Source organism: Argopecten irradians, chromosome 15 (genome assembly GCF_041381155.1).
Source record: "Argopecten irradians isolate NY chromosome 15, Ai_NY, whole genome shotgun sequence".
Taxonomy (NCBI): domain Eukaryota; kingdom Metazoa; phylum Mollusca; class Bivalvia; order Pectinida; family Pectinidae; genus Argopecten; species Argopecten irradians.
The window spans coordinates 32,875,201-32,899,245 of NC_091148.1; the positions used below are offsets into that span (position 1 = coordinate 32,875,201).

At 35.9% G+C, this 24,045-nt stretch overlaps 3 protein-coding genes and 1 pseudogene across 3 annotated transcripts in view; 1 reads left to right on the plus strand and 3 right to left on the minus strand.

The window, feature by feature from the left end:
• Positions 1-24,045, plus strand: part of LOC138308790 (myosin heavy chain, cardiac muscle isoform-like) — a 144,618-nt gene that overhangs the window by 47,911 nt on the left and 72,662 nt on the right. The gene's annotated exons all lie outside the window — the stretch shown is intronic.
• Positions 3,442-6,131, minus strand: LOC138309285 (uncharacterized; annotated as a pseudogene).
• LOC138309509 (uncharacterized) lies at positions 10,586-13,560 on the minus strand. Its single transcript, XM_069250730.1, has one exon. It carries the CDS (start codon positions 13,512-13,514, stop codon positions 12,348-12,350), a length of 1,167 nt encoding a protein of 388 aa, XP_069106831.1. The 5' UTR covers positions 13,515-13,560; the 3' UTR covers positions 10,586-12,347.
• The window catches only part of LOC138308406 (polyamine-modulated factor 1-binding protein 1-like), a 28,719-nt gene continuing 24,456 nt past the window's right edge, over positions 19,783-24,045 (minus strand). Inside the window, exon 3 of the mRNA XM_069249387.1 lies at positions 19,783-20,626. Within this exon, the coding sequence (XP_069105488.1) occupies positions 20,592-20,626 (35 nt within the window). The 3' untranslated portion in view covers positions 19,783-20,591. The remainder of the gene's footprint in view (positions 20,627-24,045) is intronic.

The window sequence follows — 24,045 nt, forward strand, 5'->3', positions numbered from 1 at the left end:
GCCTGATTTGTTTCAGAATATAATACCACCTAACTGAACCCAAGCTGCATCTATTATAAGAAACACCAAAAAGAATTATATCTGTGGTAATTTAAATTTTGTTCATATGAATGACCTTGACCTTCAATAAAGGTCACATAGTTTTAATACAGTAAAACATTCAGCTGAGTGACCTGATTTTAATCCTGTAACACGTTGGAATGAAAGACTATCAATTTTGGTCAAACAAGTTACCATGGCATTCAAGGTCACAGTGGACAATTGTAGTAAAATCTATAAATATCTTCTTTTTAGAAATTAAAATGTTCAAAGATATTATCTTTTCTAGGTATAGCATGCTGGGATGAAGTGCTAGCAAGTTTGTTCAAATGGATGTAATTTGATCTTCATTCAAGGTCACAGTTGTCAAATAGACTTACTTAGTACATCGGATGTCATTTGGTATCTTGTCCTGAAGGCCTTGAGACCTATTGTTGGGCAAGTGTAGCGTACTGAGATAAAGGACTGCCATTAGTTTGTTTAAGTGAGTTGCCTTGACCTTAGCTTTATTCAAGGTAAAATGGGATGAAATAATGTTTTTTTTCTTGAATAAACCTTGTCAGTAACAAAGGGGCCCATACAGTAAACCTGTGTGATATTGGGCCTGTAATATATTTGAATTATTGGACTGCCATTTTTTTTCCTATTTAAGGTCTCACACAAGCAAATCAGCTACTTCTATGTATATATTCTATTACTATTTAAATTTGGGAATAAAATTCATTCATTTGCATTTACTAATGTCAAAATAAGTCAAGAATCATAGATACAAACCTGAACTCAATAACAGACAGATTTTAAGCCTTAAAGAGAGTGACAGAGCTGTCACTCTCTCTTCACTCGTTGTGTCCCGTGACAACGGATGTATACAAGCACAACAGGTGCTACTGTGGTGAAATACCCCGTCATTTGGCACTAATGTGTATCTGCCAAGAAGTACATGCAGCTCAGTTAAACAAAATCAAGTATTTTCTGATAGTTTAAATAATTTGAATAATACTTCAAATTAATTTAAATTACAGAATTAATGATACATCAAAGCTTTTCAATTCAAATACTATTAAAATAATGAACTTTCTTGTCAGACTACTTTTGTATAACACACATAGTGATTTACTTGCGTAAGACCTGAATTACCTTGACCAATAAAGGGATCAGATAAGGGGCAGTGGTGACCAGGTGGTTAAGATGTGCCGACATATTACAACATTTAGTCTTCCACCTATAGGTTGCAAGTTGGAATGCCATGTGGAGCAGTTCCCATGTACTGACTGCTGATTGGTGGTTTTTCTCAGCATACTCGACTTTCCTCTATCAACAAACCATGCACATCTTTAAATGAACCTGGCAATGGTCCTGGCTGTTAAGAGGACGTTAATAAAATGAAAACCAAACCAGGATCAGGTAAATAAGGGACCTGACATTGGCCTGTAGCATGGTCAATTGGTTCAAACAAATGACCTTGACATTCATCCAAGGCCATTGAGATAAAGTGTTATTAATCTCATTACTTAATGTCAAAAGACTTGTGGATCTTTTGGGTATGTAGCAAGTATCTAGATCAGAAGATACTGTAGTAGGAGCTGGGTCAGACCCATGGTGCACTTAAGTATTGGCAAGAATGTTCATAAACCCAGAGAAAGAACTCCACTGCTTTAGATATTCTAATAGTGCCAGATATCTACAGGGCTTCACCATGGATATAGCATATGACAAAATATTGATTACATGTTTATCAATGAAGACCTACACTTTTTTGCCAGAATTCTGTCTATATAAGTATTAATAAGAGGACATGTCTTGAGTATTGCTTGGTATGGACTATCTTATCAGTTGTCATTTGATAGCCTAATCAATACCATACAAACAGGTTTAAATGTACCCTAGCTGGTATCAAAGCTTTCAAGTTGATAGCAAATGAATTGACAAGATCATCATGATATTAGGATATTGTAATTAATGTATAAAATGGGTTAACAGGATGTAGCCTTTTAAAGATTTAAGATAAAATACCAGAAGAAGATTTCTTATAAGTACAAGCAATACAGGTCATCTGGGCCTTTTGTTTTCTTTGTTTTAAAATTGAGGAGTGATTTTCAAATCTTTATAGAACTGATTCAATTTTTTGGGAAAATCTGAATATGTACCTGTTAAAAAGTTCAACTCTGGGGACCTTCCAAAGGTATTTCAACATATTTTTTATTATTCTGTTCAAAGTGTGGGCGGCACTCTTGCAGTTATTAGGTGAATTACTTAGAACATTGTTTAATATTCTTCAAGTATGTTCCCGAAGGCCATGTTGTACGTCACACAATCATTGTTATAGATGTCGGTCATACAGCTATAGTTAGAATTACATGGTATGGTACACCCTAATTATTTTATTAACAGGAAATTGTATGACTTCAAAACATTAGGAATTCCTTCCCTAAATTCATATGGCAATATTGTTATGTTTTAGGAGATATAGACTTAAAACTGATACTGTAATATATGATACTGCTGGCTTAGATAAATCCTGATAAATATAACAGGTATAATGTTTCCTCATAATAATATTACGATATTGTAATTAATGTATAAAATGGGTTAACAGGATGTAGCCTTTTAAAGATTTAAGATAAAATACCAGAAGAAGATTTCTTATAAGTACAAGCAATACAGGTCATCTGGGCCTTTTGTTTTCTTTGTTTTAAAATTGAGGAGTGATTTTCAAATCTTCAGAACAATTTTTGGGAAAATCTAAATACCCTTTAACAAGTTCAACTCTGGGAACATCCTAAAGGTATATCATCTTTTATCTAATTCTGTGAAATGTGTGGGTGACTACCTATATGTGAATCCCTTAGAACATGATTATATATGTTCCTGGTATACTTGATTGAAGGCCATGTTGTACGTCACACAATCATTGTTAAATATGTTCGTCATTCGGCTATAGTTATAATTACTCCGTATAGTACACCTAATGACCCATCTTTTTACCTGGTCAGTATAGTACACCCTAATGACCCATCTTTTTACCTGAAATTATTGATTACAGGTAGGGGAATTTAAATTGATTATTGATTATTGATAAATAGACTAAAAGATATACCAAATAAGGTTTAAAAACCCATAGTTTAATAAATGTTATAATACCTGATACATTTATTGGTTATTCTGTTGTTCAATATATGAATTAATCTGAAATGGGAGAAAAATATATTGAAAACAAATCAAAATAATTTGAAGTTATCCTATTATTACTGTGATAATTACAGGGCTTATAATTATTGGTATGAATAATTTAGTTTGTTACTGCATCAGGTTTAAGGTTGATATTTTCTATTATTCTTACTGCAAAATTTTTAGAAATATTACTTACTTCCCCCAGCAAAATGATGACAAATACTTTGTACAGAAATTCTACAGATATATTCATTTCTATCTAGAACACATTCAGATACTCTCCTAGTTTCTTGGATCAAAATCATATTTTAATTATCACATTAAGCAAATTTTACACATCATAATGGCCGCATTATTGTTGATCCTGTGAATCCAGCTGTTGTGAGTTATTCAAAGTAGATTATACGAAACCTTTTATTATATGTTCCGACATCAATATCTATACGTCGAGGGATAATTTCTTTTCTTGTATAACCTTTTAGTGACAATTTTCCTCGTTACGACATCAATATCTATACGTCGAGGGATTATTCTTTTTCTTGTACGACCTATTAGTGATGATTTTCCTCGTTCCGACTTGTAAAGGCCCAGGTGTCTCTCCGTCTGTTTTCATTTTAGACATCGCATAACGGGACGTCTGTCGACTATTTATAGACCGTGATGTTACGCTGTCGGACACAACCCGTGAAGTCCTAGATAAGCCGTTATTGTTCTGTAAGTCTTTCACCATAGATTTCAGATTTTCTAGGGTATGTTGTTTCTCGGTGTGTAACTTATGAAGATGTTCGAGCTTTTGAATGTGTTGATTTCTCTCCTCCAGCTGTCGTTGTAGCCTACTCACTTCCTCTGTATGAGTAACACTAGACATTTCTTGTTGTGCTTTGGCTTGCTCTAGATGCGACACCTTTTTAGAATATTCGTACAATTCATTCAACATTTTCTCACTCTTTGCTTTCTCCTGTTTCAGGTCCTTTTCCTTTTGTTTTGTAGTGATTGACATGTCGTATATGAGGAGTGACAGGGACAAATTCTTGGCCCGATCTCCTAACATAAGATAACACTTATTGACCTCAGCTTCTATCTTGTCCAACTTATCCATTAGGTATTGTACGTCTGTTGCCATGGAATCCAGACATCCACTAACCTGGTTTTGATTGGCTGATGTTTCAGTCTGTTTGTCACATGACAGAGAGCCACCACTAGACACTTGCTCGGGAGTAGATTTTTTACAGTGATCTTTTTTGAATTCTTGTAATTTCTTATAAAGCTTTTTGATTTTATCCATATTGACCACAGTGCTATCTTCATCCGTTCCACAACATTTATCCTCTGTTGTCATGGAGACCGACTCCAGGAGTTTTCCAGCAGAACTCTCAGATGCTGATGTCAGTCTGCGATGTCTCTCATGATGTACTGTGTGTGACATCCATCGTATCATTGTCTTCTTGTCGTTCTCCGAGATACGCTTGCTGTGTCCGAACTGTTTATGTATAAATGTGGACACCTTGGTCTTTATATCCATATCAGTATCAATGGCACAGAGTTCCATAGAGGTCCGGGCTGAGTCTGGAAATCACAAAGAATGGAAAAGTTTTCGGACTAGAAAATGAGATGCTCTATCACATGAATGAAACAACAGTGAGGATATTGTCTGTACTCAGGTTAAGTTGTGTTGAAATTGCTCATTTGTGAACTTAAAAAAGAGATCTAAAAATAATTAAGCAGATGGTTGTTATACAAAGTAAATTTTAATAAAAGGTTTCAAAGTAAGTATCATGGAATCAAGAAGACAACAGTAACAAACACTATAATTGCTGTTTAGCATTCCTACTTATCATTCTTACAAATTCTTTTAAAGTGAAGTTTACCTGCAGTGTCCTGTTTGAGGTCTGGTTTGGTTGGTGCCCTGCTGATTGTCTCCTGTTTGATACTGGCGGTGAGCATGGCCACTAGCCAGGGGTAGTCATTCTGTATCACCTCCAGGAACAAGTCAAACGCATCAGGTCCTCGCTTAGGGAGGAGCTCCAACAACTTACACACCTTGTCTCCCTCCGTCTTCTCAGCCTGTCAATCAAAGTAGTTATTGTAATCAGGATTCTGACAGGGCTGGTGATAAGTTCATTAAGTTATCAATAACCACAGTCATTATGGATGGCCCAACTTGTATTTTGTTGTGTTTGTAGTATTGGCTTGTGGATTTTTGGGAGAATGCAGTATGTTTGTGTGGTTTACCCCTTGTCAGTAAAGAGTTGCCCATTGGAGTGGATTGTTTGTCTCTGTCAGAGTCTGCTTCAATAACTTAGGCACTATAAAACGGACAGGAGTGTCCACCCTTACAAGTAGATATAATTCCAAATGGATTATTGTTTCAGTGATGTTTTCTGTTAACTGAAACTCATCTCACATGAAAGTACATAGGCATAGTCATGCATTTTGTACATTGCTACAGAAACTGATTTTAGTCTTTTGTTGATTATATGGTTATTTGCGTTGACAGTTGACACAGGTTACATGCCTGTATTACAACCTGTAACCTTATAGCTTTAGAAATCCCTTCTCATCTACAAGAAAGATTCAATGCTGTGCAACGTGATTTATAAAATGTAGGAAGGGAGATAATACCTGCCTGTTCTGTGTATTTACCTTGATGAGATCAATCATGTTCCTCTCAAATATCTGGGCCTGGTACAGGGCCCCTAACAGGGTGTCGGTGAGGATTATGTCACTGGCCAGCTGACGGAAGTGTTGCTTCAAGACGGCTCGGTGTATAGAATTCATGGTCACAGTATAAAGGTTTTGAGAGTCTAGTTGCTGAAACTGTTGTTAGAGAACTTTGTTTTAAATGGTCTGTGTATTCTATGGATGCTCACAGACCCCTTTTTGAGCATCACTCATAACTGTCCTTCAACTCAGGTCATGGAGTCTTCAAGTTTATGTCAAAGTGACGAGAATCAATTGTTATGGTCATTATCCAGTAATGGTTGTATACCAAAGAGTTTTGTTTGAAATATCTTGGAGACCGACACCTCTTATACTTCCTCAATCAGAATCATTGTTGAGAGCCTTCCTGCTGAGTTTTGCTCTAATTGTCCAGATTTTTTCTTTTCTCTAATGTTGCTTTTATTTTGTCTTGCCATATTGTTTTTAGAACACTTCAGTTTTTTCTGAACAATACAAAAAGCTGCTTAATTTCTTCTCCATCACTTTTGTTGTCAATAGATTTTGTTGCTTGCATTTGAAGTAAATTTTCAAAATGACTAAATATTGTCTATCACATGAAGAATTTCCTGTAAGCATATATAAAGTCCAGTGTTTGCCTTATTTTAACATCAACAGTCTCTTCCAAGTAAACCAAATTCCTTTATGGGTGTAGGTAGCGTATTTGCATACTAAAGTTATGGTAACGTATTACTGAAATGAAATCACTCATCATATCACTAATTACTGAGTGATACATGCACACTATCCAGACTGCATCAGATCTGATTGTCCTCCAAGTGTCCAAGTGAAAAGTAGATTGCTAGTTTTGTTTTCTTTAAGTCCAATCTATGAGCACATGAAAATGGCCATAGTTTTTGACCACACTCATAAAAAACACTTACCTAGCTAACATTACAACAACAGTGTAATTCAGAGTTACCTATATATGTGTTAAGTCTGTAGCCTACTTTATTGGAAATTTTCACCTGATCACCTAATCCAGGGATCAAGTTAATCCTGATCCTTGAACACTACACCTGCAGTCTTAGAGCCGATTACTCTGACTCTGACCATTACTGTTCTTTAATCTGTCTAGGTATACTTGTAATTAATGGTTACAAAAAGTAGAACAACACAAGTGTAAATATTATTTTTACCTTTTATAGCAGCAATGAATACCAAAGTGGGAACTTGATTAGTTTTAAGAACAAAACAAGCTACATAGCGAATAAGAATCCATCTGGTGTTCTGCAGTTTGATGTCTAAACCATTTATTGTCCTTTTTGTCTTTCATCCATTGTCAATTTTCATTTAGAAGTTAGTTGGCAGGGATACTGCTAGCATACCAAATAACATGGTATGTAATGAGGATTTGTAAGTGTGTGAGTGATGCTATTTGAAATTTATGGTGGTGGTGGAGGTGTTGTTCGGATTGGATTGATGGTGTTGGTGGTGGGATGTGAGATTGGATTGATGGTGTTGGTGGTGGGATGTGAGATTGGATTGATGGTGTTGGTGGTGGGATATGAGATTGGATTGATGTGTTGGATGTGAGATTGGATTGATGGTGTTGGTGGTGGAATATGTGATTGGATTAATGGTGTTGGCAGTGTGATGTGAAATTTTGTTGACAGTGAGATGTGAGAGTTCATGGGTCTTTGATAAGTTGTAATAACTTGTACCCAATCCTTTGTCATTTGTTTTTGACAATAAATATTTTTAAACCATAAAACTTATCTGTTAATTGCAATTGGCAATGATATTAATTAGCCATTGGCAGCAATGGCTTACAGTTCTAATTTTGCAAGGTTATTTCATAGTTCTAGTCGCTCTATCACTCTATATGAGAACTGCTCACATATGTTTATTAGCCCACCATCATCAGATGGTGGGCTATTCAAATCGCCCTGCGTCCGTGGTCCGTGGTCCGTGGTCCGTCCGTAAACAATGCTTGTTATCACTATTTCTTAAAAACTGCTGCAGGGATTTTGTTCAAACTTCACATGGAGGGTCCCCTTGGTCCATATTTGTGCCATACAGATTTTGAGGCTGATCGGAAAAACAAGATGGCCGCCAGGCAGCCATCTTTGATTTTGGCAGTTGAAGTTTGTTATCAATATTTCTTGAGAACTACTGAAGGGATTTTGTTCAAACTTCACATGGAGGTTACCCTTGGTCCCTAGTTGTGCCATACAGATTTTGAGGCTGATCGGAAAAACAAGATGGCCGCCAGGCAGCCATCTTTGATTTTGGCAGTTGAAGTTTGTTATCGATATTTCTTGAGAACTACTGAAGGGATTTTGTTCAAACTTCACATGGAGGTTACCCTTGGTCCCTAGTTGTGCCATACAGATTTTGAGGCTGATAGGAAAAACAAGATGGCCGCCAGGCGGCCATCTTGGATTTTGATAGTTAAAGTTTGTTATGGCTATTTCTCAGATAGTACTGAAGGGATCTGTCTCAAATTTCATATGTAGGTTCCCCTAGGGACCTAGTTGTGCATATTGCATTTTGGGACCGATCAGTCAACAAAATTGCTGCCAGGCAGCCATCTTGGATTTTTATATTCAAAGTTTGTTATCGCTATTTCTCAGAAAGTATTGAATGGATCTTTCTCAAATTTCACATGTAGGTTCCCCTAGGGCCCTAGTTGTGCATATTGTGATTTGGGACCGATTGATCAACAAGATGGCCACCAAGGAGTCATCTTGGATTTTGATAGTTGAAGTTTGTTACCGCTATTTCTCAAAAGGTACTGAAGCGATCTGTCTCAAATTTTATATGTAGTATGTTTGAAAAAGTTTAAAAAGTAGAGAAAAGATCCATCTTTCCTTTGTCAGATATAGATCATTCTTTGGTGGGCGCCAAGATCCCTCTGGGATCTCTTGTTAGTTTTTAGCTCACCTGGTCCAAAGTACCAAGATGAGCTTATGGGATACCGTGGCGTCCCGTGTCCGTCAACAATCGACTTTTTCTCCATAACCACTGCTCGAATTTCAACAAAATTTGAATGGTAGCATCCTTATGGGCTACTAACTGAAAATTGTACAAATGATGGGGCTGACTCCCCAGGGGCCTGAGGGGCGGGGCCAAAAGGGGTCAATATGGCTATTTCCATATAAACAACTTCTTCTCTGAAACTAAGCATGGGATAGCACCCATAATGCAATGGTAGCATCCTTATAGGGTGGGGATTCAAAATTGTACAAATGATGGGGCTTACCCCCTGGGGGCCTGAGGGGCGGGGTCAAAAGGGGTCAATTTGGCTATTTCCATATAAACGACTTCTTCTCTGCAACTAAGCATGGGATAGCACCCATAATGCAATGGTAGCATCCTTATAGGGTGGGGATTCAAAATTGTACAAACGACTTCTTCTCTGCAACTAAGCATGGGAGAGCACTCATAATGCTATGGTAGCATCCTTATAAGGTGGGGATTTGAAATTGTACAAATGATAGGGCTGTTAGGGCCTTAGACACGGGGCGAAGAAGGTTGTGATTCAAAATTGAACAAATTTTAGAGTCAATTTTGCTAATTTTTCTAATTGTAAGAGTCTTTGTGATATTTACTTTAAAAAAAACCAGGTGAGTGATACAGGCCTTCTGGGCCTCTTGTTTATCTCAGGTTACCACAGCGGCAGCACAACAGACTTAATTTATTTCTCCTCCATACAAAGAAACGACTAGCTATGATAGTGGAAGCCTATATTTTCAAATGCCATACAGGGACAGATTTATAATGTGACAAGGGAGACAACTTCTACTCTCTTGTGATTATGTGATTGCAATTCACAATTGGCCAGTAAAGTTAGGATATAATTCATATAGTTTTATAAACAAAATAAATACCTTTTTTTTTATATTTTGAAGTGTAAAACAGAACTATTTTTTACATAAAAGATTTGATGCAAATGTTTCTTGTTTTTGTCGTGTTTTAGACTTGAGTCAGGAGTTTCTAGAATTAAAAAAATATTAATAAATTGATGATAATTGGCATTTTATTTTATATTTTGACATGTGACATGCTTCAATAAATGATTCCACAGGAACAAAATGGGGGATCATTAAGTTGCCATTGGTCTAATAAAAGAGGTATTGGGGAGTATATAATCGTGGGGGTAATCGAGGCTTGCCGAGTGTTGGCGTCCAATATCTTTCATTTTGGGGTTGAGATTTCCCTGTCCACTTGATAGACCCCATGTATGATTCTTTTTCTCCCATACTTAGTAGAGAAAAAAAATTTGAAATTCTTGTTTGTTTCCGGCTTTTTCGTCCTGCCATTATGCAGGAACGTCGTCATGCATCAAAATATATGACGTCATCTACAATGCGCCCCGCATGCGCAGTTACGCCGCATGTATTGATGACGTAACGTAATTGTCTAGCGTGTGTTAGCTGTCTTACACCCCCCTGTGTAAGATAGAGTTATCTTTTCCCTAGCAACCACGGGATATCCCTGTGAAGTATGGGAGAAATCAAAATCACCATTAGATCTACTTAATGATTGTTTTCAGAAACAGATATCATTTCCTGGCTTTAGTATAGTGATATTTGAAATTCTGTTATATTTTTTGCAACTGGAGATGGAGATGTAAAAGTAACATTGAAAACATTGAAAAAGTGGTCATATTAATGCTTCTGCCATGCCATAGGAGGGGAGTGAATTGTGCTATCCATGTTCAACCTGTGTTTCTGTATCTGTCCCACTTTGATTTGACAAGAATGACTTTCAATGATGCAATGTTCATGCAGTCAAAAGAGAACCAAGATACTTATTAAAAAAATTTTTATTAATTATTTCTCCATATAACAAACAAATATCACTTTCTCTATCAATAAAGCTAGAAGATGTATGAGAAGTATAATTTTGTGTACAGTAAAAAGCAGAATAAAAAATGTAATTACATTGTAAGACTTCTTTGTTTTCTGATATGATTACTATCTTGAATAGAATGGTGATTTCTAATATACTAGATGGGACAACGCTTTAATTCAACCATCTTGAGCCAAATGTTGATTTTGCTATTTTTCAGTTGGCATTCATCATCCCATATATCCGCCAACTAAAAGCAGTTCAATATTTGATTTACATTTTGTAACAATTTCTGCAGAATACCTCAAGGTATTTTTGATGATGAATAAATATGTGATTAAGTATCAAACAGCCATTCTCTTATCCAAGATAGAGACAACACCATTCTGATTAGGGAAAGGTAACTATCTTACCCAGAGCAAGGCAGTCTATACATGCACAGAGGAATTGTATATGATGTCATGACAATAATATCATGATGTCACAATAATACTGTTCTGACTTCACATCAGTAGCATTCTAATGCATCACACCTTACTGTAAATACATCAGAAAGAAAAATAACCATCCATCCCTATGATAGTGAGACAAGGTTAAGCCTTTTGTTGACAACTTAAGAATTTTACCCCTTGGCGAGAGTTTCTCCTGTCTCTCCCCAAAAGAGGTTGAAAGATTTCTGCTCTCCCATACTTGACAGTTATCCCACAGTTATAAGGAAAAGAAAAATAGAATCTTAAATAGGTATGTCAAGTGGACAGAGGTATCTCAACCTGAATGAAGACTTTGGCTAGTCAACCCAAGGCTTGCCGAGGCATCGCCTCACTGCGTCAAAGTTCATTATATCCATGATGTCACATCATTGTCAAGTGTGTATGAGCTATATAGGAAAAAAATCCCTTGTTTTTCTAGCTGTAGGGAAATGACAGCTCGTTTATTCTATACAATAAACATCATAAATATATGTGGTGGTTATTGTTGACGACATCATCATTTTTGTTGCATTCTGACATTGAGGTCATCTTGTGTTACATAAGATACACTACTGTAAAGAGTAAATTCATAAAAGTTTATCTCTTCAAATTAATATACTGTATACACTATATTTATTGAAAGGAATTTTCATTCATTATCTGCTAATGTTAATCTTCATGAACTTGTTTTGAAATGTCTTAGGGACACCTGAGAGATCTTCCATAAGTAAGACTAGAAGAAAGTAGAATATAGGTACAGACAAGTATATCCTTGTCATACTACCAATAGATTCATGATTTCTGTTCAGTCAAGACCACTTTCAGTCTTGGTCGTGACAAAATTTACTTAAAAGGTATGAATATCTGTTCCAAGGTTAACATTACAAATCTGGTAACCTGGACTACAAAAAGCATTTGGGGATTCAACCAGTCTTCTGTTTTTTCATAACTTCTTAATTGAATCAGCAAACATACCTGATGAAATCATAGTAATAACAAAACATTTATTGACTTTTTATAGGTTAACATAAGGGAATTTTTAACCTTTGAATGGCGATAAGGGCCTGTGAAACCTCAAAAAACATTACCATTCTCAAGTCAATATTTCTTCGTAATAAATTAAAAATTTTCAATACTTAATTATGTCCATTATCATACATGGAAGCCATAACTGCATCCTTTACTCTCCAGGCCTTTCTTGCAACATGCCCACTTGTACTTGACTTTCAGTATCTTGCCATTGTCGTCGTAAATCTCCTTGATTTCTCTCCCTTTGTTGTGGAACACACAGGCTTTGCTATTGTTATCAGAAGGCTTAAAGAGTCTGTTACACCGGAGACACTGAGCTACACCTGTCCGAGAGTTACCTCCCTTGTTAGAGTAAACATTAGCCTTTAGTCTTGTCTTCCAGAAAGCGACTTCTTCCTTTCCGACGGGATATGACACAATCTGATCGCCCTCAACGTACCTCCGTTCCTTTGTGTTTGTTACTTGCTTTGGAGTCGCACGTTGACTCGTTTGACGCGAAGATTTCTCCGCTATTTCTGAAACATTGTCGTTTTCCATATTCTCCAAATGGAACCCGATACCACTGTGAGAAGCATTATATGATGTGACAATGTCCTGCATCTTTGTCAGCTGTCCTGTTGTACTCTGAAGCTCACCTTTAAGCCACTCTATCTCGGAATCTCTTTCATCAATTTTAGACTGCAGTGAATCTTTCTCCCAGTGGAGATTTGCGATTGCATTTTTCAAATATTTGAAATCAAGTTCGGAGTATTTGGCCATTTTTTCCTTTGGATTCTTCGGAAGTATGTCTTCGTTGACTCCTGCCAGCTGTTTTAGATGTTTTATTTTCGCTGTCAGATCTTCCAACACACTCTCCAGGGATGGCGTCTCTTGTAACATTTCGTCTTCTAGAATCTTCTCTGGTTTAGACTTGTTAGGGGGTTCGATACAGAGAAGTGATCGGAGATCTTGCACCATCATATCATGGCTGATTATAAGTTTGTGCTGACGATCTATCTCCTGCATTGCAGCGTTGAGTCGCTGTTTCCAGAGGTTGCGCTCTGCCTGGAGTGCCTTGCCCATGTTATCTAATAGTTCGTCATACTCTTCCTCTCTGTCTATGTCCAGTAGGTTGACAACGGTATGTGTGATATCATCGTCGATGTTTACAATGTCCAGCATGCTGCCTGTGTGATTGGTCAGTCTTGACACAGGTAATACATTAGTCAAGGGAGTGTTGGTCAGTCGGGCACTGGACATTGAGTTGTCGTGTGGCGTGGTGAAGTTGTTCATCATTGCCGCTGAGGCCATTGTGAATTGTCTATTACAGGGTTATATTATGTTGGTCATCTTGGCGAGAAACTGAAAACAATTCAACAATGTATCAGATACATACCTACATTACATTTTCCTGTTTGACATCAAGAGGCTTGATTAGACTAAGCAGTTCAATTTCATCACTAATTATAAGGAATTCAATTTCCATTGGTACAGGAATTTCATTGCTGTTTAAGGAATTCAATTTTAATTGCTAATGAATTAAATATTCAAATCCTGCAGAAATGCATTGCTAACTAAGGAATTCATATTTCATTTCTTATGGATTCAATTGTTAAGTCACCTATCATGGTGACCTATTACGATAGTCTTTTGTCTGTTGTTGTACATCGTGCGACGACCATTAAAATTTACTTGTGGGCACGATAACTTGAGTAAATATGATCCGAGCTTAATGAAACTTTGTATATAGACTAACATTGGAAAGATCTCGAATGAGTTTGAAATCAAATTGATTCAACTGTAATTTACAGAGTTATTGCCCTTTGCACTGATAATTATTATTGGACCTTGTAAATACGATAACTTAAGTAAATATGAACCGAGCTTAATGAAACTTTGTATTTAGAATTTGGAAAGATCTCAGACAAACTAGAAAATCCGTTTGATTTGACAATAATTTATGAAGTTTTTGCCCTTTGCACTTATAATTATCATTGAACCTTGTGAACATGATAACGTGAGTAAATATGCACCAAGCTTAATGAAACTTTGTATGATCTAATGTTCCTAATTCGTGAAACTTTTGTTGGCTTTTAAATGACATACCGGATAACTAATTTGTATCAAATATCAGGTGATCATTAAGGCCCATGGACCTCTTGTAATTTCAAAAAGTTTCCATTTGAAATTGCTAATGGATTCACTATTCAATTACTACATAAATCCAATTTTCATGACGCTCAAATTCATATGTCATTGCTACGGAAATAAATTTTTCAATTTCTCTATAGCTGTAAAGTTACATACACATCATCCTCAATCCTCCAGGGGTTCCGATCACTTACGATCTCTACACCCCTGGACTATCTCATACTAAAACTGGAGGCAACAGAATAGAACAGGTAACTTAGTTATTTGATGTACATCAAAACAGCCGTATAACGGTACACTGTGGTTGACTCTGTGGCTTTGATGTTAGGCGTCGCTCTCTCTGTAGTCTTCAAATGAAATACTTGCTAGCCTGTGATTGGTCAAAAGTTTTCCACTGAGCTGCCTTCAATTTCGCAAAGAGATAGTCCAGGGGTGTAGAGATCGTAAGCCCTGGAGTATCGAGGATGCATACACATAAAACCAATCGTTTCTCAGTGACATTTAATGATAACAAGAAGCTAATTAAGAGTAAGAAGAAACTAACATAAAAATCTTACACAGAAAAACTTACTTTCAAAGTTAAGAAACAGACAGCTCTTATGATTGTTTAGAATTATGAAATACAAGCCACACTTACTTACCCTTGTGTAGATTTGTTCAGTACACTATGTAATAATCCGTGGTGCCATACTCCTAGTACAGATCAGTTGTCATGCTCCCGGAGACCTGAAGAGGTTTATTCCAGGTTGTGTTTAGTCTGCACTCCTCCAAACTTTACTTTGGATTATCAATTTTAATCCGCTCACAAAGTCGTATAAATACTTGAAACGTATAGACATATCCTTCTGCTGGTTTAATTAAATCTCAAAGTAAAATCTTAAGTCCTCACGTTGTTTGTTTAAATCTCTGTAGGTGTGAAATCCATTTGTGACACCGTTAAATAACAAATCCACATCAGTCTGTCACCAGGGTTAGAGATGTTCAAATGGTAGACTTCTCATGTCTCTTTGCTTTTTACTTTTTGAAAAAACCCAATTTGATTTTTGATAAGAGAGTTTTAATAACATTTCTATGAGTTTAAAAGTCTATTGCCTACTGAATGTAGATTTTATAGGCCATAAAATACACCATTTATATGTTGTAAAGTTTGATTCCTGCTATTATAATCGGATCCTTTATCCATGTGGAATTACAAAGTTGTGATGTACATGTAAGATGTTTTGTTCAGTTACTTACGGTAAATAACCTGAATTCATGTGCTACGCAAATCTCTTTCGGAGAATCAACTGGAAAACTTTGATCAATATTTATAGTTGAGTAGGCAAAATTTTATTTGAATATGATATGAGCATACCAGTGTTTAAGATTTTATTTTCAAAATTATTTATTAAAACAGACATAAATGTAACAAGCATATTTATAATGTATTATAAGGTTTGTTTAAATGTTTTTATAATCCTCAATAAAATTCTTGACAGCTATCATAATTTGAGGATATTAATCGTACAAATTAAACTTACCTTAAAAAGCATTGTTAGATTGATTTTAAAAATAAAGAAATCATAATTGATTTTGTATGATACATAAAAAGAAAATACAAACAGATTTTGTGAATAAACATTAAAAATCAAGTACATATTACAATTTTGTTTTAAAATTATTGCTTCATTATGAGGGCAAATTAAAATATTTTTCAAAAATCATAAATAAAGTCTCAACGTTAAGCTGTCAATGGGATTTAGAGCTAGTGTAATAACTGGAGTATGTAGAGGATTAATGGTGGGGTCTATAATCCGTAATGCCGTTTACACCTGATTAAAGAAATATTTTTTGTATAACATTTCGACCCCAACTGTAAAGTGATACAGTAATTATTGCCTCCCCGGTGAACTTCGAGCCTTTAATTTAAGGTGAACAGGGGGAAACTCAGTTCAGATAGCTTCTATAATTGAATATTTAGTTAATTTGAGTCTTGGTCGGGAACTCCTTATTTCAATTATTACTTTTTTTAAATGTACATATATCTATTTTAAAGCTGTTGAAATTGTGTAAGTGAATTTACTTGTACCATGGTTCAAACATCAGATCAACTAATGTAATTGAGAAATTTAGTTTTCATTGATGTTAGAAGTTTTTTTAATTTACAATGCACCGTAAATTCTTTGAGTCAAAAATTCAATTTGATCATGAAACTCTTCTCTTATTTTGCAATTTAAAAATTGTATATGAGATTTGGTTGAAGATGCTCCACCTCCGACAGAGCATAAACGATATTCTTCATTTGAACAACAATTGGTGTTTAATCGTGTATATATATGCCTAATTAACACAAAAAATAACATAAAATAATTTATTTTGCCTTTGGTGCATGCGCAATCATTACTTCATTCTATATAGGATATAGTGCCACGGAATTTTTGCAATAGGGAAAATAGAGGTAAATTCATTAAATCGCTACTTGTCCTAGAGTTCTGCATAGATTGTAACCAAAATTAGCCACACAACATCCTTGGGGGAAGGGGGAACAGAACTTGTATAAATTTTGGCTCTGATCCCCGGGGGCACGAGGGGCAGGGCCCAATAGGGGAGGAAATAGACGGTAAATCCTTTAAATCGCTACTAGTCATAGAGCTGAATGGGATGCATTAATTAATTATTTTTGCTACTTGAGGTAAATCCTTTAAATCGCTACTTGTCATAGAGATCTGCACGTATTGTAACTAAATTTGGCCACAAACACCCTGGGTGGAAGGGGAACAGAACTTGTATAAATTTTTGCTCTGACACCCTGGGGGCAGGAGAGGTGGGCCCAATAGAGGAAATAGAGGTAAATCCCTTTGAATCGCTACTAGTCATAGATTTCTGCATGGAATGTAACCAAATTTGGCCACAAAACATCCTTGGGGGAAGGGGAGCAGAACTTGTATAAATTTTGGCTCTGGCCCCCGGGGGCAGGACGGGTGTGGCCCAATAGGGAAAATAGAGGTAAATTCTATTAATCGCTACTTGTCCTAGAGTTCTGCATGGATTTTAAACTAAATTTGGCCACAAACATCCTTTGGGGGAAGGGGAACTAGAACTTGTATAATTTTGGCTTGGCTCTGACCCCCCCCCGGGGGGCAGGAGGGGCGGGGCCCAATAGGGGAAATAGAGGTAAATCCTTTAAATCGCTACTTGTCATAGATATCTGCACGTATTGTAACTAAATTTGGCCACAAACACCCTGGGTGGAAGGGGAACAGACCTTGTATAAATTTTTGCTCTGACACACTGGGGGCAGGAGAGGTGGGCCCAATAGAGGAAATAGAGGTAAATCCTTTGAATCGCTACTAGTCATAGATTTCTGCATGGAATGTAACCAAATTTGGCCTCAAACATCCTTGGGGGGAAGGGGAACAGAACTTGTATAAATTTTGGCTCTAGCCCCCCGGGGGGCAGGACGGGTGTGGCCCAATAGGGGAAATAAAGGTATATTCATATTTTTTTTGCTTGGATTGTGACCAAATTGTGGCCATAAACATCCTTGGGGGAAGGAGAACAGAACTTTGGCTCTTGAAGTAAAATTAGAAGCTCAAACTTTTTCAATGGTGGTAATGGTGTTAAAATAAGTAACTTTTGAAACTGAAGAAAAATACAAAATCGTCTGCTCCTGTTTTTGATGGTGAAAAAAATACTATTTGTCAGCGGTGGAGCATCTTTAATAAATGTTATGTTACAGGATGCTGGGTAGCAGACTGATATTGTAAGATTAATTTTTTTTTTAAGTTGAAGAAAAAAGATTAAGAAGTTGTTAAGCTCAGCAACCAAAAGGTCAGGTGAACTTTATACCATGAATTCTGCATCTGTTGGCCAGTTATATCTACAGTGAAATTTCTTTTTCAAATTCAAACCAAGAAGTCCAGATACCTGATATGTTACAAAGACTACCAAAAGAACCAAGTTTGTTCAAATGAATCACCTTGACCTTCTGTCAAGTTTAGTTTAAAGTGCAATACCCCTTGATGCTCCTTACTGGTACCATCAACAAACCAATAGAAATAGTTGTAGTAGGGCAAGGTTACTATTGTCTTCAAGTCATTCACACGTCAACCTAATTTTCTGGCTGGATGTAACTGATACATGACCAAAACACAGAATATCCTATTGTCTTTAAGTCATTCACACGTCAACCTAATTTTCTGGCTGGATGTAACCGATACATGACCATAACACAGAATATTCTATTGTCTTTAAGTCATTCACACGTCAACCTAATTTTCTGGCTGGATGTAACCGATACATGACCATAACACAGAATATTCTATTGTCTTTTAAGTCATTCACACGTCAACCTAATTTTCTGGCTGGATGTAACCGATACATGACCATAACACAGAATATTCTATTGTCTTTAAGTCATTCACACGTCAACCTAATTTTCTGGCTGGATGTAACCGATACATGACCATAAACACAGAATATTCTATTGTCTTTAAGTCATTCACACGTCAACCTAATTTTCTGGCTGGATGTAACCGATACATGACCATAACACAGAATATTCTATTGTCTTTAAGTCATTCACACGTCAACCTAATTTTCTGGCTGGATGTAACCGATACATGACCAAAACACAGAATTTCCTATTGTCTTTAAGTCGTTCAAATGTCAAGGCCAGCTGACAGAATTTTGGTGTAGATTCAGGGGTCTACCTGCCCCACAACAGTTCCCCCTGTAATTTATATGTGTTGTGTATGAGAAAGACTAGACTTTTGTAAGACCTCCACATAACAGTTCACACATACCCAAGTAAATACTTTATAGTTAAATACCTTAATTGAAAATGTTCTGGCGTCACAGTCAATCACAGACTCAACACCTCATTGTTGTACGAGGTCTGTAATGTAATATGGCCAAGTCTCCACTGGCGATTATAGATTCTGTACAGAGAATATTCTAACATAGCTGTATATAAGGTTTTAGAGTAGGTCAGAATGGTAGTGTTCACATGTTCAGAATGTTGAACACATTGAACATTATTTTTCAGCAACAATGTAATCTAAAATTGTTTTATTAAACCTGTGAAAATATCAAAATGAAATAATTAACATTATTTTTAAGCATTTTTTTTTGCATACCACTTGGTATCCGAGAATGGCTAAAATATGTCACAATAGAGACATTGACGTTTTTATTCGGAAAAAAAAAATCCCTTGAAAAACCATATCAAAATACTTCATTTTATCAAATAGAGTAAAAATTAAGTATTGATGTCACTATTTTTTAATTTTATCGGGTTATGAAAAAAAAATTGTTTGCAAACTTTTGTGAGAATCCGCTACGCGGATTCAAAGTTTGCAAACAATTTTTTTTTCATACCCCGATAAAATTAAAAAATAGTTCAATGCTTTTGAAAACAGAAAAATTTGTTTGAGGAAATTTGCTTTTATTGTCAAACTTGTACATCAACAAATATTTTGACGTTACTTGATGTCTATACTTAATCATCATTCAAAAACCTACTGTTATGTGTATTCTAACAATAAAATATTTACATATAAATAACACATGTATCAAAACATTCTTCTATATATAATCAGTCTTGATTTAAAAATAAACAGATCTATATAATATCACAATGAGAACCATGTGAAGACCAACGGAAGTCTCGTTTTAGATAACTGCAAAAGTATTTAGGTATATATTTATCAATATAAATACATGTATATGTAAGGAAACATAACAAGGTAAGTAATGATTGGCATCATGGGAAGCAACTTTATATTAAGAAAATCCATTTTGGTATATAATACAACAGACAAGTCACTAAAATCAATGGAAATAATCCTTTCCACAAACGGACATCACTTTTAAGGTCAAGGGAAGTAATCACTATCACCAAGGGAAATAATCCTTTCCACAAAGGGATATCATTTTTGGGTCAAGGGAAGTAATCACTATGACCAATGGAAGTAATTCTGTAAGTAACAAATGATATTTCTGTTCTTATTTTTGTTATAGCTGATCCTGGAATTTTCCATGCAGTTATCTTCGTAATGATGTTCTCTTGAGTATATGAATACATGTTAACATGTTAGATCAAACCTTCCAAATCTGTCACTGTTTTCCAACATCAGGATAACACTATAAGGGAGATATCTGCTTATCAGCTAAAATAGAAGCTCTGCTCGCTACATGTACATCGGAGAGACTGGAAGCCATGGTCACTATCCCTGGGCTACATGTGTCCCTTCCATATCAAACCAATTTCGTCAGTTGTAGATGTGCCTTCCCTGAAAATATACAAAGAAAACAAATATTTAATATTGGTGAATGGGATTATTTTGTTGAATTCTTTATTTGATTATATTTCTATTTTGACTGAAAGTTGGACTCAATGAAATTACTTATTATAATCTGGGTTTCATTTGCTCCTGTACTGGGGTATGAACTTTGTTAATCTTTATCCAGCGGTTTTTGCGCGCATGATAATATTTTATCTTGACCGACTTTTGCCTCCATAGGCCCTAAGCATAGATCCTAAACACAGATGGGATTAAATGAGCCTAATTATTTCGGTCTGATCGAAACAAATTTTAAATAGCATATTTTATGAAACTCTTAGTGGTTAACTTGTCGCTGTGGACCTGTTGTGGATCGTTTCGAGTCCAGCAACATTGCCTTTGGAAACAAAATTAATATGATGTGCATTGTCCCTATGTGAAGAAGTTGTCGAAACTACAGTTAGGAACGTATCTGGTTTAACGAAACACACCTTGAAGCCTCTATAATGGCGATAAGATATACTATATAAAAAGGCAAGTGAGTGTTGGTATTTTTCTCTTGAAGCAGTGGTTTAACTTGTGTCAAGGCTGAAAAGGCTACATAAATCCACTAGAACCTTTCAGGTTCCCATCACTTTTTTTTTTTTTTTACATACGGTGACTCTTCCATTTTGAAAAAAAATTGAAGCGGGAGACAAACCGTATGACACAGTCTAGACATTATCCTTCCTCGTCTTCGGGCGAATGTTTTTTGCAATCACTTCTAAATCTATTGTAAATGTTTTATGTTTCAACTGGACTTACAAATATAATTAACTTACATTATTACAGAGGACTCCACATAATCGAATAACAGTTTTATTCGAATATTTCGGTTATTTGCATAAAATTCCTTGCGGTCCCGATTTTTTCCTTCTTTATCTTTTTTTTCAACTCCGTGTATTTGCATAGACTTTTACATGACCTCCGGTTATTTGAATAAAATATTTGGGAAATTCTGAAAATAAAATTGAATATTTTTCAATTTTGCAATAAATATTTTTAGCGAAATTCGCCGATATATGTTTCAAAATACTTCGCTTTTACTAGAAATCATCCTGGTAACAGATTAACGTTATCGTATGGCTTGTTATTTTATGCATGAATCTGCAAAGGTATTCGACACTGTTACGATTTGCATCAGCAGCGGTTGATCATAACTTTAGTATATTCACTGACTCAAACATCTAATTAAAGCATTTGCACTTTGAAATATGTTTATTTATTAACGTAACGTACCTTAGTTCGCGATCGGTTTGGAGAAACCATGCTTCCTTACAACAATCTCCATTCATGAGTAGTCTCGTTCAACCAGAGTCTTGTTGACTACGACAGACATGTGCGTATCAAGCGTCTCCGTTGAACGAGACATAAAAGCATGCAAAGTCGGCGTGCAATGACTACCGCAAGTTTCGTACAGTATGTAAGCTTAGGATACAAAAGATACTTTGCTACGTTAATTGTTTCATTGCTACTTGAATATGCATTAATTTCTGAAATGTTATCAAGCTATTCGCCGTATAGATCAACAATACAGGGAGAATTCTCAAAAGACATTTAGGTCGAGTGAACGCATGGCTTCATCACCTGCCGCCATTTTCGAATTCATATGCACATGTGTAAAAGCAACACTACTAGTTGATCGGCACTTTGAAGTTTAATCACGATCGTAAGTTCATTTTGCCAGGCAAATGTACGTAAATTTGTTTATTATTTAGGTTTAGAATTGTAGACACAAATCCAATCCTGTTTAGTAGAATCTACTTGCATTTGATATCGATCGTTTAGCTGTTTCTCAAATATTCACGTGTCGATCTAACCAAGGACGTATATGAGAAGGATAAGTCACATTGGGTTTTGGGGGAGTACAACGTAGGAGCTTTTGTGTTTGTGCACTGACCGTGACGTTGGGCGACGACCGTTTTCCTTTGATATCTGCCGGCGCAGCCTTTGATGTAGCTTGCGGGTGCGAGGGTTACCGTCTTACTTTCTGAAGCGGGGGCCGTCATTTCATGAGCTGTCGTACTTTTTAACGAAAATTTAAGACATATTTTCTATTTTTTTCCGTCCTTAAAGCAAGTTATAAACGTTGTAAAATTTAATAAACTTTACATTGGTGTTTCGTTTGACTTGATAAGACAAGTATTTGTTGAGAAAAACGGTTTTTATTCCCGGTTCATAGGCGTCTCGTGTGGTGTTTAGTAGTGTAAAGAGACAGTCACGAATCCTTCTCACTTATAAATCCTTGATCTAACGTAAAAAAGAATCTAATATTGGAATATCTTTTTGTTATTAAACAATTAAAATCGATTTACAACTTCGAAAATAATTACTTGTGGTTCGTTTTAAGTGTAAATAATTTACGTATTTATCAAGTAAACGAAACAATATCTATTTGCCTATTCACATACATACATTGTGTATGTGTGGGGTCAAACGGAGGTGCAAAATGTCATCTCCGCCTATTCGAATACTCCGGTTATTTGCATATTTTCTTCTGGAAAATGACCTATGCAAATAAGCGGAATCCTCTGTATATGATAATAATAATAAAAATACTGTAAGAGGTTTCTTCATAATTCCAATTGTTCTGAAATCAGAACGATTTTTTTAAGTGTTCCAGCAAAATTAATGTAGTGTAAACTACTTACTGTTGGAGAAAATCGACTTTTTGTGTCCTTATTTCCCTGATGCAAATATTTACTGTTGCCATACTTGGAAGGTCTTTATCACTACGGTGTTTATTCCCGTTGAAAACAAGGGCTCTGACGCCCTTCCCGGGTTAAGTTCATTTTACGAATTTAAAGTCAACAAAGGAAGCGGAACAATATAAAAAAACAATGCATTTTCAACACTAATATCGACATTAGTCGGGCACAGAACTCGATACCGGCCTATAAGAATTTCCTGTAATAGTTGCAATAGGAAAATATTACAATTTCAGTAAATAATTGTTTAATTTCTTTCGTTTGATTCAATTTCTAAATTTGATGACTTGATCCCGAACATTCCAGTGACGTCACTTTTAGTAGGAGTGAATTAAACGGCAGTCAGTCCCGCCAAACATTGACGTCACAATCACCGGAATGACGTCGCTTACATATTTCCACGGTAGTAAAAAGGTGTACACTCATTCGGTTTAGTGAATGCATTCTTTTCTTGATCATCAGAGAAGCGTTTCGCTTTGAGCGAAATCGTGTAAATAACAGGCAATTTGCTTTCGTTTTGAATACCATCTTCTGTATGTATAATGACAAAGTTGCAGGAAAAACAGAATACACGGTCACTTGTGGTGTCGACAGGGAAAACCGAAATGACTCAGCAAAACCTCCTCATCTCATCTCATCGCACAAACGAAAGCAGCATCGATATTAATTATAGCAATATAA

Excerpts from the sequence above, each read along its gene's own strand:
- LOC138309509 (XM_069250730.1), bottom strand. The coding sequence starts at position 13,514 with ATGGCCTCAGCGGCAATGATGAACAACTTCACCACGCCACACGACAAC.